This window comes from Hemibagrus wyckioides, linkage group LG04 (genome assembly GCF_019097595.1).
Source record: "Hemibagrus wyckioides isolate EC202008001 linkage group LG04, SWU_Hwy_1.0, whole genome shotgun sequence".
Taxonomy (NCBI): domain Eukaryota; kingdom Metazoa; phylum Chordata; class Actinopteri; order Siluriformes; family Bagridae; genus Hemibagrus; species Hemibagrus wyckioides.
In genome coordinates, this window is record NC_080713.1 from 18,994,054 (window position 1) to 19,011,589 (window position 17,536).

The 17,536-nt window shown below is 37.2% G+C and overlaps 2 protein-coding genes across 3 annotated transcripts; one reads left to right on the top strand and one right to left on the bottom strand.

Annotated features, from left to right (window-relative positions):
- Positions 1-4,712: 4,712 nt before the first annotated feature.
- LOC131351506 (psychosine receptor-like) lies at positions 4,713-5,684 on the bottom strand. The gene has a single exon (XM_058386920.1). The coding sequence runs from the start codon at positions 5,682-5,684 to the stop codon at positions 4,713-4,715; it is 972 nt and encodes a 323-aa protein (XP_058242903.1).
- An 8,670-nt stretch (positions 5,685-14,354) lies between these two features.
- akip1 (A kinase (PRKA) interacting protein 1) lies at positions 14,355-17,497 on the top strand. 2 transcript variants are annotated; one of them, XM_058387142.1, is made up of 5 exons: positions 14,355-14,487; positions 14,745-14,859; positions 16,009-16,098; positions 16,181-16,309; positions 17,136-17,497. In XM_058387142.1, the coding sequence occupies exons 2-5, from the start codon at positions 14,758-14,760 to the stop codon at positions 17,277-17,279; spliced, it is 465 nt and encodes a 154-aa protein (XP_058243125.1). In that variant the 5' UTR covers positions 14,355-14,487; positions 14,745-14,757; the 3' UTR covers positions 17,280-17,497. The 2 variants fall into 2 exon arrangements, with proteins under 2 accessions (XP_058243125.1, XP_058243124.1); XM_058387141.1 differs by having other exon boundaries at positions 14,745-14,907; positions 17,136-17,492.
- The last annotated feature ends 39 nt before the right edge of the window (positions 17,498-17,536 follow it).

Here is a 17,536-nt window from a genome sequence, read left to right on the forward strand (position 1 = left end):
AAATGATCTGCATTCTGCTCCTGCCGCTGCCCTTTAATTTAGTTTCACTTTCTAATTTTCACACTTTTTTTCAACGACTAAAAATGCGCTTCGGAGAAAGGAAGGCACATTATAACCACCTGCTTAATATTAGGTTAGTCCCCCTTTTGCTGTCAAAACAGCCCTGACCTGTTGAGCCATGGACTCCACTAGATCCCTGAAGGTGTACTGTGGTATATGATCCCAAGATGTCAGCAGCAGATCCTTTAAGTCCTTAGTTGTAAGGTGGGGCCTCCATGGATTGTACTTATTTGTCCAGCACACAGCATTTGTCCCACAGATGCTAGAGTGGATTGAGATTTGGGGAATTTGGAGGCCCATCGCTTTTGGCGATGCACAGAGATCAGCATGGGTACCCTGAGTGGTCTGCGGCTAAGCAGCCCCATAAGCAAACAAACTGCAATGTACTGTGTATTCTGAAACCTTTCTATCAAAACCAGCATTAACTTCTTCAGCAATTTAAGCAACAATAGCTTGTCTGTTTGATTGGACCACATCGGCCAGGCTTTGCTCCCCATGTGCATCAATGAGCCTTGGCCGCCCATGATCGCCGGTTCACCACTGTTTCTTCCTTGGACCACTTTTGATAGATTCTGATCACTGCAGACCAGGAACACCCCACAAGATCTGCAGTTTTGGAGATGCTCTGATCCAGTCATTTAGCCATTACAATTTTGCCCTTGTCAAACTTGCTCAATTCCTTACGCTTGCCCATTTTTTCTGCTTCTAACACATCAACTTTGAGGACAAAATGGTCACTTGCTGCCTAATATATCCCACCCACTAACAGGTGCCATGATGAGGAGATAATCAGTGTTATTCACGGCACCTCTCAGTGCTCAAAATGTTATGCCTGATCAGTGTATTTCTGTGCTCAAATCTGGATACAAGGATGTTTAGAATAGCTGTATGTCAGTCTTTACCTGTGTAAGACATTACATTTATTCTGGGGAATGACATAGCTGGAGGTAAAGTTCTCCCACTCTTAGAAGTCCTGGAAAGCCCTGTTGTTTGTCCCTTAAAAGATGATCTGCTGCTTGATCACCCCACAGTTTTCCCTGCTTATGTTTTGACTCCTGCTTAGGCTTGTCTTTCACATAATGTGGTAGACTTGTCTGACTCTTTCCTCACAGAAGATGCCGCATATCCTGCTGTTAGTCCTGCAGAACTTGTGTTTGGTCATTCAATTTGCGGTCTTCTAAAAGCTTGCAAGACAAGATTTTACTTCCAATCCCTGTTTCATCCTTGTCTGCCAAGTTCTCTGGTCTACATATGGTCAAAGGAAAACTTGGTGACACTGACTATATTGTCTGTACTCCTAATTGTAAAATGAAAGCATATCATACCTTGGAGATACCTCTAGTTCTGAAGCCAATGACTTGTGCAGTGAGAAGGCAGCAGCTGTTGGGTTAATATCTGTATCAAATAACAGTCAGGAGAATACTGTTGAAGATTCAGATGGGTTAGTGTTACGTTCACCACAAACCTATTGTAGACTTTCAGACTTTTAAATTCTGAAATGTTGTCCAATCCTTCTTCCCTCCTATATCATTGGCCTGATTACTAAAGGGTAGATATTGAATGCATAATTCTTAGGTTTCCCTGCATATTTTAAGATGTTCCATCTCAGAAAACAGTGTAACAGCATGACATACAACTTACCACAAGTTACCACTCCAGAAGCTACACACGTTATACAACATGCTTATCATATCACTAAGACAGCAGTCATGAAGGAAGATGTTAAATATTTATTAGAGCATGAGTTGGACAAACCCAGTTCACATTGTTTACTACTCACTAAGCCTGATCATTCATATTGGCTGTGTACTGATTACAGGTGTGTTAATGCTGTTACAGTCTCTGATTCATTTCCTTTGCCATGGATAGAGAACTGTACTGACAGTGTGGGTTCCGCTCATTTTGTGTAGGTGTTGGACTTACTTAAAGGTTATTGGCAGATACCACTGAGTCCTCATGCCTCAGAAATGTATGCTTTTGTCACAACTGACATTTTTTTGCAATATACTTTTATGTCATTTGGACTACCTTTCAGTGATTAGTTAATATTGTGTTGGCAGATGTTCCTAACTGCTCAGCTTATCTAGATGACCTTGTAATTTATACTATAGATTGGTTTTTAAACCACTACCACAAGTGCCCGTGACACTGAACTTGGCAAATTGTAAGTTTTTCCAAGCAACTGTTACTTTTCTTGGCAAGTAAGTAGGTCAAGGACAGGTGCGTCAGTAGATGCAACTGGCATTTTCAATATTCCTCCTCCTTCAACTTGTCGTGAGTTACGTAGATATTTGGGTATACCTGGGTATTATTGTAGTATTGTAGTAGTATACACACACACACACACACACACACTCCACCATTCTGCCATCTGGAAAATGGTACCAAAGCATTCGGACACCACACAACCAGACTGTTGAACAGCTTCTTCCCTCAGGCAATCAGATATCTCAACAGAGAACTGAACTGAGCTGGACACACACACACACACACACACACGAATGCACTTATGATGTATGTTTAGTTTTAAAGTATGCACCTTGTAGTATAGTTTAGCTCTATATCTGTCTGCGTCACCTGTACTGTGTTATTGTTCTGTATAGCACCTCTGGTCTAGGAGGAACATTGTTTCATTTCACTAATAAAACTTCTTTGACTTGACTTTGACGGTTGTTTCTACCCTCACATCTTTGCTTAGCCTGTCCAAACATTTCGTTTGGACTCCTGATTACCAGCATTCTTTTGACAGTGTGAAGGCAATTTATCTGATACGCCTGTTCTTGCAGTCCCAGATTTTTCTAGGCTGTTTAAGCTTGAAATTGATGCAAGTGCTGTAGGGGCTGGAGCTGTGCTAGCACAGGATGATGCCTGTGGAATTGACCATCCTTTGAGTTATTTTCTGATGGACATTTAACAAGCACCAAGGAAGATACTCAACTCTAGAATAAGAATCCCCTAGCACTGTTACTGTCTTTACAGTTTTTTTTCCCCAACCTGTCATTGTGTAAACCATAACCCACTGATATTTTAGTCCTGGATGTTCAAATCAAAATCAAAGACTCATGAGATGGTCCTTGTTGGCACAAAATTACAACATTGAAATAAAACACAAAAAGGGCTTAGAAAATGTTGTTGCTGATGCACTGTCAATTGTCTAAAAGGTTTGGTGTGCTAGGTTATACTGAGTGTGTTTTTCCCACTGTTTTTTTTCTATGTTTGCTCTTTGGTGAGGGTTGTCATGTGTCATTGATGTTTTGCGTGTGTCCCTCCCCCTTTTTCTTATTTTTTCGTGTTGCTCTGTTGTCTTTGGCTCCCTATGCTTTGCTGTAGGAGGACTAATGGACCAATCAGGAACAAGAATCCACAAAAGGGGTGGAGCCTGTTGTTTATAAGCCACACCCAGACGCCCTAGAAGAGAGAAGACAACCTTGTTAGAACTTTTTACCTTTCGTTAGCTGTTTATCGTTGTTAGTATGTTCTCCTTGTTAGTTTACACTAGCTTACTTGGTTTGAGAACAGGATAAGATTCTGCATGCACTATGCACTATGTAGGAGTTTTGATTGCATAGACACCCTAGGTAAGAGGACAGATGCCACCCAATGTAATTTTGGTTAGTTTAACCTGGGCTGGTTTTGCTTTTCTGTTGGTAGTTAGGTTAGTTCATTAAAACAGAGCCTAGAGTAGTTTGTGAGTCTAGCTCCCCTGTTAATTTGTGTCCTGAGTCCTCATGTTTTGACAGTAATTGCTTGTATTGGATCGTAAAAGCAATAACGCTTCTACCTCCAGTTCTGTCACCATCATTAAAAACCTATTATATAAAGGTTATTGTTCCTGCACTTTCCCTAGGAATGAAACAAGGATCCTGTTAAGGATATGTCTCCGCTTTATGTTCAGTATTCTCATCTCAGAACAGGCTTTAAAGCCACCATAACCCTGACTAGCATAAATCAACTGAAGTTTAATATGAGCATGTAGACAGTTTTAAAGGCTTTATTTTCATTTGAAAACTAGTTACAAACAAAAAAAGCAGGGAGATTACAGATATTTGGATTTTTCAACATGTACAGATATAATAAAGGCACAGTGATGTTTTGCTTTTCGTATATATTTGTAGAAACAAGACAATTTCTTGAGCTGCCTAAAAATTTAGCCAGTATATGGACCATGCCCAAGATTTTCCACAAAGATGGAATCAAACAATCTAAAATGTCATTTTATGCTGTAGCATTAGGATTTATTTTTACTGGAACTAAAAGGCCCACAGCCACTTTCCAAAATCTAGTAGAAAGCCATTTAAGAAGAGTGGAGGCTGTTATAGCAGAGGGGGGATAGACTCCATATTAATACGCATGGTTTTGGAATATGATGTGATGGTCAGATGGCCACATTTTGCATATGCTAATAGGTTTACATTTCTGGTATTTGGCAGACACCCTTATCCAGGGCAACTTACATTTAATCCCATTTTTTTATACAACTGATCAATTGAGGGTTAAGGACCTTGCTCAAGGGCCCAGCAGTGATTGCTTGGTGGACCTGGGATTCAAACTCACAACCTTCTGATCATTAGGCTAATGCCTTAAACACTAAGCTACCACGTCCCCAACAATAGTCAGATAAATCATAATATCATTCTTGACTAAACTGAATCTTACTTTCTCTGAACTCTAGTGGTCTTTTTTGTGTCTCCTGATTCATTATTCCTGCCACAGAGCATTCGCTTCATCCGGGCCACGTAGAACATGGGCCCCAAGCAAACTCCAAAATAGGGGAGAACAGCGAACATCATCAGAAACTGACAAAGATCCCTATTTGTGTCTTTTATTGCAAGGAACTGGATTATAATCAAAAAAGGGGCCAGACCCAGCATTGGAAAATAGGTTAGAGTTGAGGGCACAAATATTGCTACAACATTCTTTAGAGCTTGCTTCTTTATAGCTGAATTATTTTGGTCCCCTTCACCTGGGCCCTTTTTACACAACACACATACAATGCCTACCAGGCAGGCCACCATGACTAAAAACAGCACATTCAAAATGATGGATAAAATCAAAGCCATGCCTGCAATAGTTAAGGCAAACATGAGTGTTGACATGATGCAGGTGAGAAACCAGATGACAGCAGAGCATGCAGCACGATACTCCCTCTTCCCCAACTTCATATAAAGCACAGGGTATGCCACAGCAATGTAGCGCTCCAAGCACATACAGGTCAGCAAAAGTGGGCTGCCGAAGTAACAGATGGTGGAAAAGACTTGTGAAATGCGCAGTGGTAGTCCTGAGCGGTCTTGAGCGAATGTCATACAGATATCCAATGGAAGAGCAAGGCAAAACAGCACACCAAGTAGGGCAAAGTTGAGACCTAAAACCTCAGAGGGTGACATAGTCTTTCTGTTCTTTACTAGCAGCCAGAGGAGGACTGCATTTGCTGGAAGGGCAAGTACGAGGATAAGTATCAAGACATATGCACGCACAATGATTGGTCTATTTTTGTTACAATCATCTGTAATCTCAGCCAGAGTGGTCACATTCCTTGTGTTCAAAACAGTATTGTATGGCAAAGAGTATGTGGAGGGAGATATGGTTGTTATATTGTTATACTCATTTGGCACTGTGTATTCCATGATGAACAACCTGGATGTAGAGAGCAGAGTTCAGTTATTATGCAACAATACAGAGCATCTTCAAAGGTACTTTGAAGCACTAGTATACGTTAAGCATATAAAATCATTTCCGTTAATGATTTTCCCTTATTTAGACATTTGAAGAGATAATAAGCAAAAAAAAGGAAAAATAATATTTATACATAAATACGGTACTGTATTTATGTATTTATAAAAATCGGTACTGACCTTATACTGCAAAAATGCACTTGTGTTATTTCATGTATGAGTCAATTTCTTTCTGCTACCTCGTCGCTCTGAATTTGAATAATGGTGATGGATGACTGAACAACCCTAACCCTAACCTATTTAATACCATCCAGAGATTTTGCATATGTTAAAAAGCTCCTCCCAAAATCAAAATAAGCTCTGTAGCCTTCCATAGCATGACAAAAATTTATGTCGCTAATTAAGCATTCTAAAAAAAATTAAAAGTTGTTTTTAAAGACCCAAAAGTAATTATTTGCTTAATTCATATATGATGCCAGCAATTACTGGCAACAATGAATAAAGATTTTTCCAACATTTAAAACTGTGAACTAAAATAATGGTAGTCTGTAATTTAATAAGCTTTAAGTAATAGAGGACAAACATTTTAGACATTTTCTATATGAGTATGCTTCACTTCATATTTCAGTATTTTTTTCAATTGTGCCATTTAACTGTTTTCTGTATATCATACTAAATCACAATGCTGCTGTGTTATATTTTAGTAATGCTATACTTTATACTTATACAGTTATATAAATAAATATTTAATATTTTATGAAATTTTCTCTCCTGGGCCTAGGCATGGGCCTGGCTGGTTTCTGGGATGCTCTCTATGGCCTCCATCATCTCTCTGGTGGTGTTGGAACCTTGCAACCCTGTAAAAAAGTACATAACATTGTATACTAAGAAAATAAGACAATCTGCAGTTTCTGAAATACTCTAGCCCACGTGGCATCAACATTCATTCCATGTTCAAGTCAATGAGATCACATTTTCCTACATTCTTATGAAGATGTGGACACTTTTTCTTGCATGCAAAAAATAGTTAGAAGCAAGAAAGGTAGTAAGTAGAAACGTTGCTTGAAAATTCTCATTCTAATAAAATAACAAAAAGTAACTGGTTATGAAATAGAAGTGGCCAGCAAAAGTAAGTGGCAGTGGTAAAGATGTGTGAGATATGCAGGAGTAGTCCTGTGCAATCATTTGTTAAAATTAACATATCAACCTGAGAAAAGACTGAGACAAAAAAAAGGCTAATCATGGCCAAATGGCATTAGTGGCAAATGGCCATATGGCAAATTTGAGACCTACAACTTCAGGGGTTTACAGAGTCGTCCTGTTCTTTAGATACGTACATTCATGGCAGTATGGTAAGCAAATTTAAAACAGTACTTACGCATAATGAGCTGTGAGTGCTGACCTTATATTGCAGTGTAATAAAATTAGACTCCTTCTGTCTTTTTCTTTTCATTTCTTGTACACTGTTCAATCTCTCTTAGCCCCAGAATCTTATTGAAAAAATTTGAATATTAGCAGTGGATGACTGAACAAACTTACCTATCAAATTCAAGACAGAAATTCCACCCACATTAAAGGGCCCTGGAGCCTCCCATAGTATACTTATAAATTAGCAAGATATAAAATATACTTTATTGTTTGATATAATACAATATCACATATGCATATATAAATATATCTTAATAAGTAGTAACTAGTGTTCTCTTGCTTTATTGATTTTATAGTCCATTCAGTAAATGTTGCTTATACTATAGCAAAATGGTGGTGTCATATTGATATTGTCATATTGAACCCATATATGTTGCAGATCCTGCTCTCAATACAAACAAGTACAAACAACCACATAGTCTTCAGATAAATCATACATGACTTCAATAATTTAGTTAATCTAGTCTGTAGTGTTTTTTCTCACAGGTTTTTCTGCCACAGAGGATTTCCTTAGCCGGGCCATGTAGACCAGATTGGGGACAATACCGAACATCGACAGACCAATACAGATCTGGGTATTTGTGCCTTCCAGACCCAGCAGTGGGAAATAGATTATAGATGATGACACCATTACTTCCAAAATGTTTTTTAATCTTGCTTCATCACCTGGGCCCTTTTCAGACAGTACACACACAATGCCTACCAGACAGACCACTATGACTAAAATAACACATTAACAATGATGAGAAGGATTACAGATTTGTTTGGAGAGGGTGTAGCATGATACTTGCACTTGCCATGTAGCACTACAAGCACATACTGGTAAGCAGAAGCAGGTAGCCTAAGTAACCGAGGGTGGGAGAAGTATATGATGTGCAGGAGTAGTTCTAAGCAATACTTGTTTGAAATCACTAAATCCAACAGAAGGCTGAGACAAAACAGCGCACTGAGTAGGGTCATATTGAGAGCTAAAACCTCAGTGGGTGACAGAGCCTTTCTGCTCTTTACAAGCAGTCAGAGCAGGACTGCATTTACTAGAAGAGTAAGTTTGAGGATCTGAATTGACACATGTACTGGGACTATCCCACTACTGTTACACTGAGATATAATCTCACCAAAAGAAAGATAATTGCATAAGGCAGATGAAGCACTGGTTTAAAAGCAATTGGAAAGAGATATGGTGGTTTCATTGTTTTTATTTGCCACTGTATAGTCCATGATAAGCATTCTGGATGTAGAAAGCAGGTTTCAGTGATCATGTAACAGTGCATAGCATGTTAACAGGAACTAGCATAAGTGAAGTGCAAAAAATATCTGGTTTTTATCTGGTATTATCTGGTATTATGCTTTTTTTTTTAGACATTTCAAGGAATGGTAGGCAAAAGAAAATAATGTCTTAAGTAATCTGTACTGACCATATATTGCCATAAACTCTTTGAAATGTGACTGTTGTGCACTGTTTGTGTCTCCATCTGTTTTTATTTCATGTAGCAAGTTCAGTCTCTCTTTGCCCACAAAATCACTATACAAGGTGTTTGAATATTGGTTATGGATGACTGAACACACTTACCTATCAAATGCAAACAAAAGCTTTTATGCTCATTGCAAGCACCTTCCATTTTAATTAGAGGGTTTCTGATGCTGTTTCTAAAAAGACACACAATTAATTACTTTGTTTAATTCTAGTAACTTATGTGTAATTTATTGCACCAATAAACAAAGACATAAACAATGAGGCTACCATTGCAAATCTGAATTTGCTGAATCGAGGTTGCCTATAAAACATAGAATGAACCAAGAAAAGTTTAAAATAAAGAAGCAAATTGCAATGGCAGCTGAAAAGAAAGTGTGATCAAAGAACTTTACTGAACATGAGAAAAGTTTTGAAGCAAATAATACATCACCTGTGGAATAAAAGGAAAAGGATGCCTGGAAATCTATTTTTAATGAACTGTATGAACAGAATGCCAGTTGGAAGGCAGTTCAGGTCAGAACCATCTACATTCTCATAAGCAGTGGTGGCACCAGAAGAAAAGACTCACTGTCCCTAAAAGGTTGGCTATTGAACTCCATAAACATAAGTTGAAGTACCCTGCATACTCTGTATATAACTAACAGGCTGTCCTCTTTGGGTCACAGATGAAAGCTAGGGGTTCTAAAAGTGAAATAATTTCCTTTGCATTTACTTTATGCATTACAGTTTTTCTCAGTTGCTTTGGAGCATTTCTCGAATCATCCTTAATATTTGCAAACCAGTAAGTGCATTCTCAAAACAATTTGTACAAACAGCACAACACATTGGATTTCTTGCAAAAGCATGTACTTTACTCAAAATCCTTAGGTATTCTCTCAAAAGTAAGTTTTTGTGTCAATGAAAATGTCATCACCATCAGAATGACAAGTCCTTTTGTCATTGTTTATATACGGTATAGTCAAAATGTTTAGTCATGTTGTCAGAATGACAGTGCATGGTTTCAGGATTTCCTGATATAAACTATGGTTTGGATTACAGTGAGTGACAATGCAAAAGGCTGAATTTCTTCTGTATGGGATCTATGAATTTCAACTGCACAAATTTACACATTACTGTATGTGGGATATTGATTATAAGAGACCGAACAGGATTCACACTTTTATTGTACATTACTAGTGGACAGAAAAAAAAGATTTACAATATAACATCATATAATGTCGTTGTGATAGAAAAGAAAAGGACACAAAAACAAAATGGGGAAAAATATAAAATTACAAAGGGTAAACATATGAAACACCTCTTTGTGCATGCCGTTGTCTGTCTATACCCCCTGACGTCCCAGTCTGTCAGGCCACAGATTTTCATCCACATCACAATAGAGATCATCCCTTGCAATACAGCATGCAAAACTCACATTATCCCAAAGTATCACATATTTTGGCAAATCATCTTGAAATGGACCCCTCTCATCATCAGGGATGAGAGCCCTATAGAGGGTTTCTAGGAAGGTGAGGAGATGCTGTGTGTTGTATGGACCTATAAGGGGAATATGAGTTAGCACACCCTGCTCTGAAATAGCAGCACACATAGTGATATTTCCTCCTTGCTAGCCTGGCAACAATTCAACAATTGTAAATCTGTGTTTTGCTCTTTATATAGGCATGCCAATTATAGGTTCATGAGATTCACCTCGAGAGATTGACCTGTTTTAGAGAACTAGTTGATCATTGGTTCTTCACGCCCCTTCATTAGTGACATTCAAATTTCATCTGCACAATTCGTCAATTCAAGACATTTACAAAAAACAGGGTTTTTTTTTTAATTTCTTCTTTTTTTTGTTGAGATTTTGACAACTGGTTTAACTATTTTGCATTCAGTGACTTGTGCAATGAACTGATGGTGAAATGTTTTGGGGGTTAAGATTATTTAGAAACTAGTATAATATATTTTGATCAACATGACATAAACAAGTGATAATGTAGGAAACAGCAGACAATTGTACACGATCAATTATATGAATGTACAAAAGCAATTGCAATTTGATCAAAGCAACGAGAAATGTTCATATGATGTGCACAAGTGACTAAATGATGTAGCGGCTGAACAGGCAGTTTTGAGAATTTCATTTCTGATCTGAGAAATGCTCCAAAGAAACTGAGAAAAACTGTAAGAAATTATTGTGAAAACTCATTTCAACAAAATGGGTCACTTTTGTCAGCAAGAACTTATCTAACTGGTAGTAAATGTTGATCTTCATTGAAGTAAATGTTGAACTTCATTGAAGTCCTCCAAATGACATTAATCTGAAGTTAAACCTGCCTAATTTAAGCCTCAATTTAGTCCTGAAATAGTTCTAGTCTTTCTTCAGAAAATCAGCCTATTAAACTCTGGACTAGACTAAGTCAAAGGCTATTTAAAACCATGACAAAAAAAGCAGACTTCTGTTAATCTGGTTTAAAGGGCCATTTTAGTCTAGACTTGATCACTGTCTGGGAAACCACCCTTATGAGTTTTTGTGGCCTGCCTCTTAAACATTTAGGATGTAATATTATACCAAGCAATACTACAAAAAAATACAATAAAAAAATTGTGCTATAATTCCATCCATCAAAATTTTGGGGCTGATGGTATCCTAAGTCTGTGACCTAGTGAATCAGTGTTGGTGTATTCATTAATAGAGACTTCTAAGCACCTTTGTACATTGCTCTAGATAAGGATGTCTGCCAAATGCCATAAATGTAAATACTTCTGTATTATGATTTAATGCTATACTTATGATGTACTTTTTGGGGGGAAAAAATCAGTTTCAAGATTCAAGAGTTTATTGTCATATGTACAGGAACAGTGTGTTACACAATACAATGAAATTCTTACTCTTTGAATCCTTCAGCAGCCTATGACATAAATTAAGGTCACAAGGCATTCACTGCAAATTTACAATTACTAATTTGCAAGAGACAATTGTATAAAGTGTATGGTGTGCAATATAACATAAAGATATGCATATGAAAAGTCCATGTCGCTTATTTGCATTGAGAGGATTGTATGTGTGTCTGCAGTGAATGCAGAGGTAGTCTGCAGTATCTGATGTTTATTTGCATTGAGGTGTGCATGTGTGTGTCTGTATGAAGGATGGGGTAGTTGACACCTCTGAGAGTCCGACAGTACCTTCTGTCTGTGGTGAAGGCGGGAGAGGCAGTGAATGGGTGTCTTTCACAAGCCTGATAGCCCGTGGGTAGAAGCCAGAAAAAAGCTAAAATATGGTTCAAAGAAAAGTTTACATATATGAGTGCACTGCATCCATCTATAGAATGCACAGCTCCAATTCCTTTACAGCAAACTAACTTATATTATTCCACTCCTTAACTCCTAAACTAAGCAACATTATAAAGGAAAAAAGTAAATGAATAGAAGAAAAGACATGGGAAAAGCAACATTAGCTGACTGACACTTGTTTTATACAAATTTCAATGCAAATGTTTTACACCTGTTTGAAATCTAATCACAACACACAAGACCCACGAACCTGCATGTTACATCGTCAATCTTTCTTTATGTATTTTTGCATGTCAAATGTTAACCTCAAGCATTAAAGTCATGGCAAAAATGTGTTTGATCAGATTTAACTATTACAAAGCACATGAGATTAATGTCAATTGTATATATTACAAAATATGATAAAAAAATTTTTTTTTAAAAATTGTATACATTAAAAAAATGCTTAAAAAACATCAGCTAGCCTCAAAAGCATGTTTTAAACATCAGAACAGTAAAACATATATTATTTTTAATTAAGTAATTCAGAATTATTATAAAATTAATGTATAAAATCTAATGTAATGCAATTATTTAAAAGCACATTCAACAGATTTTGTCAACAGCAACAGGGATAACAGTCACCAGCTACAAATTGCAGCAGTTGTCTTTTTGTCTTGTATTAAAAGAATGATGTTGTTATTGTCTTTCAGCTGATCCCTGTTTGAAGTTGCCACAGCAGATCATCCACATATTTTGATTTTGGTACTGATTTTATGTCAGATGCCCCTCCTGACACAACCCTCCTATTTTATCTGGTCTTGGGCCCAGCACTGAGAGTTAACCCTTCAACAGCTGAGTGGAATAGGGATTCTGCCGCTGGACCACCAGGGACACTACTTTATGTACAGGATTAAGGTGGTTACCATTTTTTGCCCAGTGTTTCTGGGACAATCACAGACCCATCTAATCTTTTTGAGCAGAGGTTGAACTTAATAATAATGTTATTATTATTATTATTATTATTAATAATAATAATAATAATAATAATAATAATAATAATAATAATAATAATAATAATAAGCATTAATAATAAAGCTTAATAATAACTTGAGCAACTTAATAATAACAACAACAACAACAACAACAACAACAATAATAATAATAATAATAATAATAATAATAATAATAATAATAATAATAATAAAAGCAACATTAGCTGACTGGCACTTATTTCATACAAATTTCAATGCAAATGGTTTACACCTGTTTGAAATCTAATCACAACACACAAGACCCATGAGGATGAACCTACATGTTATATCATCCTTAATCTTTTTTGCATGCCAAATGTTAACCTCAGACAAGAGTTTTTGATTATCAGATTAATAATTATTACAGTGCACAAGATATCAATATCAATTATATACATTAATGATAAAAAAAGATTGTCAGCTAGTTGGCCTCAGAAGTATATTTTGAAAAGCATGTTTCATAAATCTCTAAATGAATCAGTTAACAAGCACTGCTTAAAACCTTTTTAAACATTTGAGTGTTTAACTAAAATGTGAAGAAACACTTTTTTTTTTTGGGCTTGAGGAACTACTTAAAAATGTAGTGAAGGGCTACATCAGGACAAGTACAGGATTGTCTCTGCAGAATAACAGACTACAGTGCATACATTTACTCTGAGCCATTCCAAAACTAGGACGTCTGTCTTTACATACACATTAATGTAATTCATGGCTTGCCCTTTGCAGCTATAACGGTTCCAACTCTTCTTTCCACAAGGTTTAGGAGTGAGTTTATGGGAATTTTTGACCATACCTCTAGAAGCACATTTGTGAGGTCAGGCACTGATGTTGGATGAGAAGGTCTGGCTCACAGTCTCCACTCTAATTCATCTCAAAGGTGTTCTATTGGGTTGAGGTCAGGTTGCAGGTCAGACAAGTTCCTCCATACCAAACTCACTCATCCATGTCTTTATGGACCTTGCTTTGTGCACTGGTGTGCAGTCATGATGAAACAGGAAGGGGTCATCCCCAAAGTTGGGAGCATGAAATTGTCCAAAATGTCTTGGTATACTGAAACATTAAGAGTTCCTTTCACTGGAACTAAGGGGCCAAGACCAACCACTGAAAAACAACACCTGAATTCAATGATTTAGAGGGGTGTCCCAAAACTTTTGGCAATATAGTGTATATTTCTTCTGTGGAAATAAGCAGCTGTTAATCAACAGGGGGCGACAAATTCAATGACGGTAGACGGTTGATTGTACAAAATAAACTTTTTGCTTTTTAATAAATATGTGTAATACTGTAGATAAATGTTTCACGTGTTTTTTTAAATCTTGACAACATTTCTGTAATGTAGAAAACAATAATTATCGCATGTCTTCAGTTATATCACGTTATCCGCCATAACAGATAAATGTACTACATTTCCCAGCAACACCTGGGAGAGGAAGAAAAACTTCACGATTCACTTTCGTTTACACGCCCAGCAGATCTGAATTAGTGATACTGCTGTAAGGACAATGTCGGGATAGTGGTGACTGTTCGTGCAGGAAATAGAAATAACAGGAAAGCATTTCGTGTTGTAAGTTTTAACCTTTAGAAATTGCTATGCTGTGCGTGGAAATAATTCTGAAAATGCTCCGAGTTGATTAACGTCAGTGCCACTAAATGTTTTGCACGGATACGCCCAGCAGTGCACACTGCTATATTAAACATTGTCATGTTCTGTATTATTCCATAGTCTGTAACTTCTAGCTGGTGGATTGTAACGGGAATAAGCTGTGTCTGTGCGCGTGATGAGTATTAATTTAACTGCATGCACGTGCATTTTGTGATCAGGCGCAGATCGATCATGGCAGGTCGGTGTTGGCTGGAGTCTTCACTTGATCGCTCGTCAAAACTCGGAATTGAGGTGTTGCAGAGAGCCAGAAGACGATCGGAAAGGTGGAAGAGTGTAAGAGCGTCTCATCGAGATCATTCTGGCAGTGAGAAGCACACGGAAGTACAGTCTTTTAAAGATGGGATGCTTACAATATTTAGAAACCACTTAATCAGAAATAACATCATGATATGAATAACATCTAACATCTATCTATCTATCTATCTGTCTGTCTGTCTATCTATCTATCTATCTATCTATCTATCTATCTATCTGTCTATGTATTGTGGGAGTATTTTTATATATCTATATATCTATCATGTTCAGTAACCACTTTATCCTAATGAGAGTTGTAGTGGATCAGGAGCCTGCCCCAGGAATACTGGGCACAAGATGGAAATACACCCTAGATGCGACAAAAGTCCATCACAGGGCACCATACACGCACATTCAAATACTAATTTATACTTATGGAAATTTAGTGCAGGCTACCTGAATGTTTTTGTATAGTAGGTGGAAACAGACATGAATACATGTCACACAAGTACATGCCAATATGTATTTGGTTTATTCCAGGGTGTCCACATGTAATCACATTGGCCACTGTGGCTTCATGCTTTAGTTACAGCCATATCTAATTCCAGCAGTTCATCTTAGACTTTCAACTTTGACTATCAGATGTGGCTCACGTTTAGTCAGAAGCAAAACCTGTGGTCTTTTGTGTATAGGTTTATTTGCGTATTTTCCTAGGCATCCACCATGGACGAGTGTTTACATCATAGTGCTGACCGTAATTACTGAAGTTATACGTAGCAAACAAATGAGAAGTGCTTTAGTTATCTTAAAAATGATATTTGAGATATAAAGATTCTTCAGTGGCGTGGAAGCACAGCAGAATTTCCTGCAATTGTCTAGAGTTGGGTAAGGGAAGAGTACATAAGTAGACTTCTGGATTAGTCCTTATAAATATTTTATTCAGAAAGGTTTTGTTCTGGGAGTTGTGTTTGGCCTGTCAGCAGATACGGTTCTGTTCTCTTAACCAGAATTTTGTGAGAACTGCTCAAGAGCTACTGAAAATCAGTCAACTTCTCTAGTGAACCTTTGCTCTGATTCCAACTTCCTTCAAAATTCACATGGGGAAAAGCATTTTGTATTGACAAACCTGTATTTACAATGACAACAACAATGATGATAATTAAATTTAACCATGTTGTTTATTCAAAGGTTCTGGAGCACCCTGCTACCCGGATGACCTTGGATGATGCTTTTGCAAAAATAGTGGAGTGCATGTCTGAAACCAGCAATCAATGCAAGGTGCAGTCTAGTGCCAATAATTTATTTTAATTCATTCTGCCCTTCTGCTACCAGACTTGTTGAGAGTGTGTTTTCCTCACAGACGTTTTACAGATCTGCCAGTGCAGCAGAGCTTCGGGAACAAGAGCGAGCCCATGTGTGTCGATTTCATGCTAAGACTTCAAGACAAATTCAAACCACCACCTTAACCTCCAAAAGAGCTCAGTACACTGTAAGCAATTCCCATGTACAGTGAGCAAAAATAAGTATTCAGACACTTTGCATAAGCCTAACCAAACATATGTTTATAAATCTGAGGGGGTATTCAAAAACCACAAATTACTGACATAAGGAAATTGTTGGCAGTTAAAGCTTTGAGACATCCAAACATGATGAGCTGAATTATGGTGGGTTCTGTTTTTTGTTTTAATTTCAAAACAGTTCTGATTTGACTAAATGCTTTTAGACATGCATCTCTTTAGCAGAGTAATTTTGCATGGAGTGTAGGGACGGGGGTGACTGAAGTAAAGTTCAGTTCTTACTGTGCTTCCTGCAACTTTCAGGTCATTCTTTTTGAGCCACTGGCTTCTCTGTTACTTTTCTTATTATTATTATTTACTATTATTATTAGTCTAAGAGTACATTGTGAAATCTTGTGTGGTGCACCTGTCCAGGAATGAGAATTTGTAGCTCCATGAACGTTTGTTTCACTTGCATATTATAAAAAAAAAAAAAAATTGATATTTCATAATTGGACAGGGATATCCAGTTGATGCAAGATGTTCAGTAAAAAAAAAAATTCTTAAACAAAATCAACAAGGAAAAAGCTTTCCTTGTTGATTTTGTTTATTAAGAAATTTTTGTTTTTTGCTTATGAATGTATATACTTTTTTGTTCATAATACACTACATAATGTACTACACAATCAAGACATTATGTGTGTGGATATATGCAAAGTGTCTGAATACTTATTTCACTCACTGTATATAAATTATTTGACTTACAATTAAATTTGGGGAAGCTGTGTGGAATGATAACCTGTTTCATTGTTATTCAAGGGTTTGTCCGAACCAGAGGATTTCTTGATTGAAGTGTCTCCAGGTACTTATGCCATTACAGCAGCAATGCAGGATGCCGGCCCACAGACCCGAGTGGTACACGTCAATGCAGGGGAGAGCACGAGACTCACATTCAACCTCTGACCTCAAGCTACTGTCCTCAGGGTTGAGGAAGTTTCTAAATACAGTGAAACATCTGGGCATCTCAAACACAGTATAACTTCCTTGCACTTAAAACTGAAAATAACAGAATTTAAGCTCTTTGGTGCACTTAATGTAATGTATAATGTACCTTGTAATGTGTACATGTACTACTCAGGGTTTTTTCTACAGGACTGATTCTGAACAATTATGATCAAATTAAGTGCAATACGTTTGCCTTTCTTTTGTGAATTTATATG